Here is a 12,447-nt window from a genome sequence, read left to right on the forward strand (position 1 = left end):
CCTCTAAAAAACAAAACAAAAAACCAAACGCGTTTGTTTTCAAGGCCGCGAGTCGGGTGATCGGTTTGTATGAGAGAACCGATCCCCCAAAGGGCACTGGTTATTTGAATTCAGCAAACATTGCATTTAAAAATGAGTCTTAGCAGTAAAGAGACTAGTTATTTGAAGCTCAAAGTGGGTGACTGGCGGGTGCTCTCGTGTTGCTTGCTCCTTCTTTCTTTTCGGACATCTATTGCTCTCACCTGCACTCCTCTTTTTAATAAATAACTAAATAAATACATTTTACAAATAGTAAATAAATAAATAAATAGATGGATAAAAAGATAAATAAATAAATAAAAATAGATAGATAAATAAATGAATAAATAAATAAACTGGTTTTACGCTGTATTTTAATGCTGCCAGTATGCACAATAGAGCCATTGTACATGTATCAGTATAGTGAGAGACTATAGCTCGTCCAACTCAAAAATATAATTTTCTTAACAATGTTTGTATTTTACGTTTACACTTTAGATTTTAAATACTTCAAGCCTATCTGATTTGTCATTTTGAACATTTTTTTTAACGTTAGCCTAAAGATCTAGATTGAAGTCAAAGGGCACTTCTCCCCGGCACAGCTGGCTCTTTTCTGTGCGTCCCAGTTTGAAAATAAACATACCTACTTAGATCTACTGCAATGTCGTGGAACATATTTCACTGTACTCTGTACTTTATATTAATTTATGTTGTTAGGTTCAAACTAACAGGAATAATAACATTCTCGGTAGTGGGTTCAAACAAGTAAACTCGTTTTAACACGACATGATACATTGTAATAGGAAATTTCCAAACTATAATAAGAATATTGCGACCAACCAGGGTTCCAATATCCAAATAGATAAATATCTAGATCTGGAGCCTATAGAAAACCCCCCAGAAAAAACTCTCTCTTATTCTTGTTACATACATACATACATTACCACATGTAATATTATGATAATAATATGGATTATTTTGAGCTTTTCTGCTTTGTAAGTCATCTCAATACCGGAAATAACATACATTATTATCTAGCAAAATCAAAGAAAACAACAGTGCTTATTAATAATCGTGGAAAAACCATTAATTACTCACAGTTAGTTAAACGAAATAATATGAGATCATTGGTAAAGTATTGAAAGGAGTTTATGAACTCAAAATGTATCTATAAAAAATTGACGTTTTGAGTCGGACGTTTTATTTATGGATTTAGAAAAACACTAGATCTAGGTTCATCATTTTGCGTTTCAGCGGAAGTCAAGAATTTGAGTCAGCCGCGTGGTTGCTTAGGAAAACTTTTGACTTGTGGTGATACCTAACGACAAGTTGATATCCTGTGACTAAATTGATGTAGATTCTAGATCTAGATCTCGTTCTTTTTGGTAAGTCCTTTTAACTACAGGCTCACATTCGGAACGCTTCACTAGGCACTCAACTCCGTTTAAACGATATCAAGGTCTAGGAAAGAATACACAGCACTTCTTCATGTCATCCAAATCTCGATTAGGGGAGGACTGCTTTTTCTAACACTGACTAATGTCATCATATTATGTATAATATGCTTTCATATGTTAACATGTCACTAATAATACCCATTCCAGGTGAAGAGACAAAGGAAGGCAAGAGAACACTTAGATCTAGATCTAGATTCTAGTAACACAAAATGAAAATCAGTTAACTTTCTTTACTATCTTTTTGCCGAGTCAAATACTGCTAAACCCTATCTTTTACATAGCCCACTAGTCTAGATCTAGATCTAGATATTAGATCTAAGTCCCTTACTTTTTATTGCATAGGTTGAGGTGGTCGCTCGTTACGGAAGTCCTTCCTAGATTAGTCACCAGGCGTTTGATTTGTTAGTTTAGTTGAGATACTGATTTCTGGTTGCAGTATATTACTATTACGATTAGTAGGCTTATTGTATCCAAACCAGTCAAGATCTAGATCTAGATCTAGAATCTAGATCTTAATCTTTGCCTACAAATGAAGATGACCTCAGGCATAATGGGCATTGTATATATAATAGGCCCTTGATCTAGATTCTAGGTTTAGTTTTCTTTGGCTGACAAGTCGAAGGAGTTCGATCTAGATTTATGTGGAAAACGACAACAACAACAAAAAACAGCAAAGAAATCTATCTTGATCACGAATTGGTGTAAGTTGTAAAGTCATATCTAAATAAATACGCTTTTCAATTCATTGAGAGTGTACATAAGGGGCGGGGTGGGGGTGCAAAGGGGGTACGGATGGGGGTTGCAGTGTAGAGAGGGACGCATACATCCGTCTCATCTCCCATTTTGGTCAAGTCTACAGGCCTCCGTGTTTTTGCAGTTCATTTCTCTTACTCTCTTCACTTCACAGAGCACTCTTCTTTTCTGGCTCCCCAGCTTTTAATGGTATATGTGTATAATATTGATACTAAACTATGACCATAACATTGTTATTTCCTCATTGGTATAAAATGATTGATACTCGTGAACGTATTTTTCTGAATACAAATAAAAACCCTTAAAGTGCAGGTCAGAGGATTTTACCAGTCACCAGCAACCCACAAAGTTTGAGGGTCATAATATGTACTCAGGCATAGATAGATAGATAAATCAGAGGCGGCTCATGTGGCAGAAAAGTGGGCGTGCACAATTAAGCTATCATAGGCTGAAGATAGTCAAGGGCATTGTAAATGAGATGGTGTATAGTTTTAGGATCTTTGGGTTAGTGAGGGATGACCTCATGTTTGAATATCCTATTATATAAAATTAAAGCGCGTGGACTTTGGCACGGCATAGTAGATGTTTTATGGCGCTATATACACACACATGACAGGTACGACGTCAGGGAGGACCCAGTTTTGATATTTGGCTTGTGTTAGTTTCTGACTTCTTTTATTTAATTTTATTATAGTGGGTGCTTTACGTAATAGACCATTGCCAAATTCTGGGCGGCACTGCACAATCGGGCTTTATGGACAAACCGCGATTGAAAAAATAGATAGAGAGAGGAGAGAGATAGGAGGAAGACAGAGGTAGAGAGAGAGGAGGGGGGAGGGGCGAACAGATATACATACATACATACAGACAAACAGACTGACAGACAGAAATCATGAAAGATACCGTGTCCGTAAATAAAACTTGCAGCTGCTTCCAACGATACCGGACAAGAATGAAGACTCACCCCGGCGGAAGTTCAAGGTACAGTCATCAGACAACGCCACAGGTTGGAGCACTCTGCCCACCCCCACAAGTCAAGAAGAAGACGAGATTCAAAGTCAAGAAGAAAGTGAGGTTCAACTTAAAAGTGCAGATTTCTACATCGGAAGAATTGTGGCGTCCGTTCTACAGATGGAAATATATCAGCCCTGTCAGGGGTGAGTATGCTTTTCCCCTTTCTTTCTTTCTTTCTTTCTTTTTTTGGGAGGGGAGTATACACTGGTATGAGATTGCTATTATTTCAAGTGCGTCTTAAAAGCTGTATATTATGTGAAAAGGGTTCAGTTATTATGTAGCCCAAACCACGATGGAAATCGTACAAGGTAAAGCGTGTTTCTGATTTAATAATAATAATAATAATAGATAGATAGCATTCGTATAGCGCATAACCCGGCTCGAAAGCAAGCTCTATGCGCCTTACACTATATTATTACCCCAGCAGACCATAGAACACTCAGAAACATTCTCAGCTTCCCGGGAAGCATACAGTGCAAGCAGCTGATTAAGCGCTCAAACACTAACAAACTGACAAGATCTTTCACTGTCTATAGCTGGGTACCCATTCCCACCTGGGTGAAGTGAGGAAAACTCGGATCGTGTAAAGTGCCTTTCCCAAGGACACAACGTCAGGTCCCTGACAGGATTCAAACCCACGACCTTACGGTTGCGAGTCCGAGAGCCACAGACGCCACAAAGCTTTATACAGTGGCGGCCAAAAGAAACTTGGAAATGTAACCAACAAATCATTGTGTTAAAGCTTCGCATTACTTACTCATGCAGCATACCAATTTAAAGCTTAATAGATTCTGCCCCATCTGACACTTTGATAATCCATCTGTGTTAAGATATACTTATATGGCTACTCAAAATTGACCTTAAAAAATCAGGCTTAGCAAAATTGTGCGAAATCAGAGAAACGTTGTCTTCGCGCGTGTATTGAGGAGCATCAATATTGATAGAATGGACATACATTGCATATCTAATGAACGGAAAATGTTGTTTTTCAATAAACAATATTCTATTTTGTTATTTTGTCACCGTAGTTTCAAACAAAATGGAAAACAGAGCAATCACAAATACCATGCAAAACTTGGACTTAACATTCAATGTGTTCATTATTATTTTGCTTAGTAACCATTAGTTTCGACATCGGCTCTATTAAATTTTGAACATAATTATCTGTCATCTCATCCTAAGTGTCACAGACAGTTGCAAACAAAGGGTTTGAGTTGGGAGCAAAGTCGCGTTTTTTCAGCTGCTGTCACATGGTACTTCACTCTTCACATACTTGTAGGATTCATTTACATGTGCTATTTTTACTGGTGACCACTCCAATGTTGATTTAATTTTGGTTTTCCAAGAATTATCTAGTGGCATTGGCCCTGTGAGAAAGTTCTTTCCTCTGCATGGAGATGTCTACTTGAATGACACCATGACGAAAATAAAGGTAAGACATGACGTTCTAGCACTTGCGCGGTGTAGTCCACTAAACCAAGCCATCCGTTGATTCTCACGATTGGGATTTTGTTAATTTCACCCCTTTCCACCCCTTTCCACCCCTTTCCACCCCAAACTATGGCAGTTTCGTGGCCTCTGTTTCTCACTGACAAACGATTATTGTCCAGAATCTAACTAACACAGTTTATGTGCAAAAAAGGTTTCCTGCTCAACACAAAACTATTAGCCAAATACTAATGAGCACAATATATTATGTTAAATCCAGGTTTTGTATGGTATTTAAAACTGCTCTGTTCTCCAATCTGTTTGAAAATAATATGTATCTTCGGTAGATGCTGTTCTTTGCAGGGACAATAATATTCTCTTTTCATTTGATGTTCAATACATGTCCATATCACCAATGTTGATGCACTTATAATATAAGCGTGTACACACTTTTGCGTTTCTCTGATTTCGCACAATTTGCCAAGCCTGATTTTTTAAGGTCAGTTTTGAGTGACCATGTACCGGGCGTCTCTTAACGTAGATGAAATAATAATGTGTCAGATGATGCAGAGTTCATTCCCACTTGGCTCGGTCCTATCGGAGACGGACGTTAAACTAGGAGGTCCCGCCCCTTAAATAACCTAATAGTGTTGATAGGGGCGTTAAACCCATACCATTTTCTGAGTTCATTCAGATTAAAAATAATATACAGCATGAATGGGTAGTGCAAGCCTATAACACGATGATTGGGAAATAACATTTTCAAGTTTCTTTAGAACGACACTATATAGATGTTTTACACGCCCATGGACACAATTTAAACCAATTAGGAGGCGGGCTTCAACCCTGCTGTCAGAGCTAACCCAGGCTGAGAGGAATACAACAACGGTTACAACGTCCCAGGAGAAAGACCAAGATACTCTATAAAAATGCACCCCTCACGGGACGTAAAGTCACGTGGTCCTCTGCGAGGGCAACGGCCTACTAGTCCGAGCGCCAGATGAAAAAGCTTGTTTTGCGTCATAAAGTTTTTTTCTTTGGTGATTCTAACAGAGTTTTCATTTTTGATTTCAAATCTAATGGGGGCCAAATGCTAAACTTTGGGCATTTTTGTTTAAAAGTGAAAATCCAAGATGGCCGCCATAGAATTTCGAGTGAAAGATGTTGTGAGGGATATCATGCATTTAAAGACATAAAAATGTACAAACTTAATTAAATAGCAGTCAGCGTGACAAAAGTAACCACACTTGATGAAATACACATCAAATATTCGATAAAATGGCAGCTTCAAAAAGAAAAAAAGATGGCCGCCATATAGTTTTCATAAATATGCTGATCCGCAATACACTTGAAATCGTCGCATTAAAATCACGACCTCGCATGGATAAGTTCTGTCTCGTGGCAGAGGGCGACACACGCACACACACACACACACACACACACACACACACACACACACACACACACACACACACACACACACACACACACACATACGTACACACACACACACACGCACACACACACACACACACATATATATATATATATATATATATATATATATATATATATATATGTATATTTTTATATAGACTACAATATTACTTTAAAGTATTTCATCAAAGACGTGTGGATGCAGGCGCCTCATGGATCGGAGATAGTAAAGACAGTTGCAAGCATAGTTGACGTTCCAGACTCAAAGATGTAGGGGAACATCTTTTCCACAGCAAACAAATGAAGAGTCCAGTCAGCTTCTCTCTCAGCCCGAACAAAGGCCATCACAATGAACACTGGGTCAAGGAGCACTCAACCCAAAGTCTTGTGGTTTTGCTCTGGGTGCTTTTGGTGACCAGACATTGCGTGAGTGCAGCCATGGTGTGCACGTCAGTGTTGGGGAGAATGGGTTGCAGTAACTCCTCAACAAGAAGTCTCAATGCTTTTACATTTTGTGGGTATTTTTTCCGGGTCAACATTTTTGGCACCCCTATCAATGCTGAGCCAAGAATGTCTTCAATGCCACTTCCTCCCATCAGGTATCCCACAGCACTATCAAAACTCCTCAGCATGTGCATACCGCCAAGTCTTGGGATGAACTTCTGAAACTGTTCCTTGTCAACCCATGTGATGTGGACAAGTTCTTTGTACAGCTGGTAGTCACTGGTGAATATTGACCATCCCTGACCAGTGAGCTTCAACCATTGCTGTCTTCACGGTGTCTGGCTCAGATGGGATCATGTCCAGGAATGGGCTGTACACCGCATCTGTCTTTGGTTGGGGTTGTTGTTCTGCACTGCGGGTACGTTGTGTGTTATAACCTTCATACTCAGGTCTTGAATCTTCGCCGAGTGCTTGTTTAAAAAATGACAGATCTTGAGTTGCAGTTCTATTCAGAGAAACGTGTGGCAAGAAAGACCAGAGATGGGACATGTCGCAGGCTCAGTTCTTCCGACATAAGGGGTTTCATGTTTCCTGTGTACCGTTGAACTGCAACGTCACCAAGTGTCAGATTATCGGACTTGTTTCTGTTTTGTTGAGACGGCTGATGGCTGGAATATCTTGCATTTCCCACACCTGCTCTGACTAGCCGTGCGTTGATTTCTGGCCTTTTGGAGATGATATTTGCGTGTCAAAGTTGCCAGCTACAACTTGAACAAGTCCATGGTTACTGTCAAAGTAGGCCAGTCCTCGTGGAACAGATGCCATAGCAACAGTAGCTGAACACCGAAAGCGCCTTAGTTCGTCGTATGAGGTGGTGACTCCATACGTATGAAGCTCGTCTAGATTATAAATTTCCTCTGTCGACTCAACAGGACACTAAGTCCAAGTTGCAAGTTTGTGAAATAGCTGCTGACTGTAGAATCCAGTTTGGGGTCTGTGGCTGCAAGGAGCGATAGTAAAGTTGGGCTGCATTCATTCATGACAAATCCCCTAGGCAGACGAGGTGGGTATGTATGGCGATTGGGCTTTGGACATTCTGCTTTGATCACGCTAACCAAGCTTGAATTGGCTCGTCAATTGCAGTCTCCTCCATCATTTGCAACTCGCATCTAGACTGAAGCCGTACTCCTGAAGACGAGGATGAAAGCCACAACTGGTGAGACAGGATCAGTAATTCTGCTTCTCAGATACATGGTTCAGGAGTTAAGTCGCGATTTGTCTTCCCCCAAAGTTCAATATATAGCGTTCATGGACTTCCACACTATTCCACATTCGTGATTTGTTTCTTCGAATCTCGTCAATCAGCATACCGAAGATATTGTCATGCGTTGTAGGTGCGCTAGTTGATTGCGTTGGATAGTTTGTGTAGAACCAGGAGTGGCAGTCTCTCTGATACCTAGCGTCTGCTGCATGCAAATCACTGACTGTTGATGACACACGGAAGCTGACATCCGTTCCCCATTTGTCCCCACGTTCCTTGGCACGTTTTTTGTAGTTCTTCTTTGGTGATCTTCCTCCAACGATCTTGGTGTTTTTGGGAGTATCAGTGAGTATGCTTTTCCACACACAAAAAAACCAATGTTCGTGAAAATTAAACGAACTAGTACAGCCCATATGACGTTTGGGTTCTTCTTCAGAAAGTTCCTCAGTCTTTTGCTTTAGTAAAAATCACTTAATATGGTCTCTGGACCAATGTCAAAAATATATGTGCTCATATAGTTCTTGTGACTCAGTATAAACTCAGCATCTTCTGGAAGTCTCTGACTGAGTCCATCATCTCGTTGCCGGCTTGCTTCCAGTAGAACACTAATCCGTCCCGATTTGATCAGCGGTGGGTTCTTTATGGCATCAGTATGTGTTTAAAAGTAATTGAGTGAGACACTGTGTGTGTGCATGTGCATGTTGCATGAACCAGCCTGTTCGCATCACGTCCTCGTGGTGACGTAGCGTGGTCCTACATTCTTTGTTTTTACGGAGGTGTGGTGTGACGAAGCACGGTCCGCCAATGTCTCCTTGCTTTGCTAGCTGAGTCCATATTACAGCGGGCTGTGCTGTGCACCTTTCGGTGCATCCTGTGACATCAGGGCGAGAGGAGCTGGCCTGCCAGCGTTAGGCTTAGTACCCTCGCGCGAATCTTTGTCGACTCGTACATGGTAGATGTGGGCAAAATCCGGATAAACTATCCGGATAACCGGATAATTCTCAATGAAATATTATCTGAATTCAGACTTTAAACTCTCTCTCCTGACCTGTTTGCCGAAGTGAGTGTACCCATTTGTTGATGAAGAAATGCTCACCCGTTTATCTATGCTAAGAGATTTTGCCGAAACGGTCAATAACATATTATTCGCCGAAGAGGTGTACTAGCATATTATCCGGATTTCGGTAAAGCGACTCATTGCCCAGCCAGCCCTAGTCGCTCCTTCATCATTCTTACATGATACGGGTTGGTGTATTTCAACCAGCAGAAAAAATTATGCCCATAAGATACAAGTTGGCCCCCGACTGATATGAAGTCTAGAGACCCCGAGGAAACAGAATCACCAAAGAAAAAAACTTTATGATTAAAAACAAGGTTCTAGTACTTTATATTGACCCGGCTCTCGGACTATAACCTCTGCACCACACAAGCCGGTACCGCGTCTCAAAACTGTGAACTATTTCACCACCAAAACGTTTTTTTTTTGCCATCTCCTAGGAGCTGAATGTGGGTGGTTTTCGGGTGTTCCGGTGTGGTTTGGTCCTTCTATACTTCCGATCAAACATTTATTGTTCTAATGATTGTCTCCTCATTCTTTTCTTTGTATGTTACTCTCGAGTAACACCCTTAAGCTTCGACTCATACATGTATATTTTTATGATCTAATGGTATTGCAACTGCCGTAAAAGTCTCATTACTGAAACCAAACAGGAGCTGAAATGAAGAGTCTGAGCAGCACTGACGTCACAGAGCGCAGCCAGGCGCTGACCACCACGCAAAGCTTACCACTGTGTCCGAACATGTCCTCATGCCCTGCCCCCTTCCTGCGCCCCGCCCCCTCTCTTGTTCCCGCCCCCTCCCTGTGCCCTACCCCGTCCGAGCCCTTAACAAAATCTGCGTCTGCGTTTTGTGAGGCTGTCGTCTTCCGACCGATTCTGTTTCCGTCGCCGAGATGCCCGAGCTCCTTCCGCGTTGTCAACGTGCGGGGAAATGTGAGACGGCTCAGGGTGCTCAGCAAGACGTCGTTCCCGTGCGCTCGCAAACTGAGGAGCTGTCTAAAGAAACGACAGCCAAGCGCCTCTCGAGTCAACAACAAGATGTCACTGGCTGTTGTGACGACTCACGCCAATTCTGGCGCTAGCTCTGTTTCGAGCGCGAGCTCTTCGCTGTCCGTCCTCGCCAGCCCAAGATTTAGGGACAGTTGCCGTCTTTTCGTGAGGCCACAGGATAGTGTGTCCGGCTTTGAACATGCGCGACCAGTCACAAACGAACACAAACAAAGCGTTGATTACGAGCACGTCACTAGATCCCTGGGCAACCTCGCTATAACACCTGGGCGGGGAACGCCTGAGACAAACTCAAATGAACATCGGATGGCGAGAGCTGGTTCTGTTATGCAACAGCCTTCTGTGTCAACGTTCAGAAGCAGCGACGATACCAATTACAATGCAGTGCGCGAGGTATGTAGCGAAGGCATTAGCAGGAACGGGTCGGTTGAAGCTCGGTCTCTCAACTCCCACGACGGTATCGGCCGCAACAGTATCGGCCACAGCAACAGCGCCACCAACGGTATCGTCTGCCAAGGTATCGGCCACCACGGTACCGACGACAGTGATATCGACCATAACGGTATCGGACACTTCGGTACAGGGCATAGTTATACAGATCATAATGGTATCGGAAACGAGAGTAGCAGCCACTGCAGTATCGGTCACAACGGTAACGTCCACAATGGTACCCTTCAGGGTTACATCAACAATGGTATCGACCTCCACGGTATCGGCCACCAAAGTATCGATCACAACGACGACGCCAATAATAACGCCAACGAGCGATCCGCGCAGGTGAGCAAGTCGAACCCGGAGAGCCACAGGTCACGTCACGTGATGGAGCTCCGGTCTGGACGGCGCCACGCCTCGTGCAGTGAGAGCAGCGGGCGCGAACTGGTGAATGCTGGTGGTGGCTTCTGCTCCCAAGAAGTGATACTGGCTTCTTCGGGACCGGGATTTTCCAGTTTGCCAGCCGACGACAACAGAAATAATGTTGGTTCTTCCGAGGTCGGCCAAGATCATCGCCATTGTTACAACGTCGCGGCAAATTCTGACAGCGTTGGGAACTCTTCTGTTATTAACGGTCGTTGCCATGGTTACAACGTCGCGGCAAATTCTGACAGCCTTGGGAACTCTGATGTCAGTAATGGTCGTTGCAACAGTTACGTCGTCGCAGCGAATTCTGACAGCATTGACGATGTTGCGAATTTCGACGTTATCCAAGGTCGTCGCCATGGTTACAGCCACGCAGACAGCGCTGGCGTCACAGAAGGCCTGACTCACTCAGATCGTAGTTCCGGTTCTGCCCAGCCGCTCGACAACAAGAATTCGGGAGACCTAGTGGCCACTAGTGACAACAATGCTATTGTTTCTAATACTGGTGGATGCCAGGGTTCAAATGTCAACTCGTTCGCATCTTCACGAGACGAACCAGTTTTTGCTGCAAGAGAAAATAGCACTTCACCCCTCAGGCAAACGCAAACGTGGGTATTCAATAACAGAAATAGCATTGAAAGACAGAGCTCAGAAGGTTCGGTAAAAAATGATTCAAGGGCTACTGTAGAACAGTCCGCAAATGCTACGAACAATTCCGCGATGGATCCGGGGCCAAATGCTACGTCATTTCCATCACCAAAGCGCGGTCAGTTCCCGGACGCGTACTCCGAGTCTCTTATCTTGGTGTCCCCAAGCCGGCAGGTGGCGTCCTCCCCCTCACCCGTGCGCAAAGATGGCGACTCACTATACCAGTGCCCAGTCCTCAACTGTGCCATGACGTTCTCGGACCATCGGGGCTTGCGGCGTCACGTGACCCAGATGTACCACTCCCCCTGCAACCCCTTCAGCACCATCGTGGACGGCGTGGTGCCGGAGATTCTGGGCTTTCTGTGCCCGGCGTGCGGGCATATTTTTAAAGTAAAAACTAAGAGGAGAAAAGGATGTTTAGCCTAGATGAAACAAGACTTTAGATATTTACTGATAGTTCCCGTATGTGGGAAATAAGTTTTTATAGGGCAGCTGGGCAGAGATCTAGCGTCATGTGTCTCCCCTGTCATATATAGATAGATAAGTAGATACAGAGAGAGGGAGAGAAAAAGAGAGAGAGAGAGAGAGAGAGAGAGAGAGAGAGGGAGAGGGAGAGTGATAGAGAGATTGTGTGTGTGCGTGTGTGCGCACGCGTGTGAGTGTGTGCGTGTGCGTGTCTGTGCTTGTGCGTTGTGTGTGTTTGTGTGTGTGTGTGTGTGAGTGTGTATGTTGTATTTGTGAAAGAGAAGGGGGAGAGAGAGAGAGACAGACAGAGATAAAAAGAGACACATATTATACAGATAGAGAGACACACACATAAGATAAGATAAGATAATACTTTATTATCCCAGAGAGAAATTACAAACAGACAGAGAAGGACAGAGAGAGAGAGATTTATCTACAGCCCTCTACCACATTATAACGTCACTCAGTATTTTGTACCCCCACCCCTCAATCTCTCATCTCCCCCTCCCCCATGTCCTCCCTTCTCTCCCCCATCTCCTCCCTCCCCTCCCCCATCTTCCCCATCTCCTACCTCCCCATCTCCGCCCCCCTCCCTCAT

General features: G+C 43.3%; 1 protein-coding gene across 1 annotated transcript in view; it reads left to right on the forward strand.

Annotated features, from left to right (window-relative positions):
- Positions 1 to 1,313: 1,313 nt before the first annotated feature.
- LOC101857693 overlaps positions 1,314 to 12,447 on the forward strand; it is a gene marked incomplete at its 3' end in the record, with an annotated part of 20,126 nt that continues 8,992 nt past the window's right edge. Inside the window, 3 exon segments of the mRNA XM_035970520.1 lie at positions 1,314 to 1,403; positions 3,156 to 3,385; positions 9,523 to 11,774. Of these exon segments, the coding sequence (XP_035826413.1) occupies positions 3,181 to 3,385; positions 9,523 to 11,774 (2,457 nt within the window).

The sequence above is a fragment of the Aplysia californica genome, unplaced genomic scaffold, assembly GCF_000002075.1.
Source record: "Aplysia californica isolate F4 #8 unplaced genomic scaffold, AplCal3.0 scaffold00012, whole genome shotgun sequence".
Lineage (NCBI taxonomy): Eukaryota > Metazoa > Mollusca > Gastropoda > Aplysiida > Aplysiidae > Aplysia > Aplysia californica.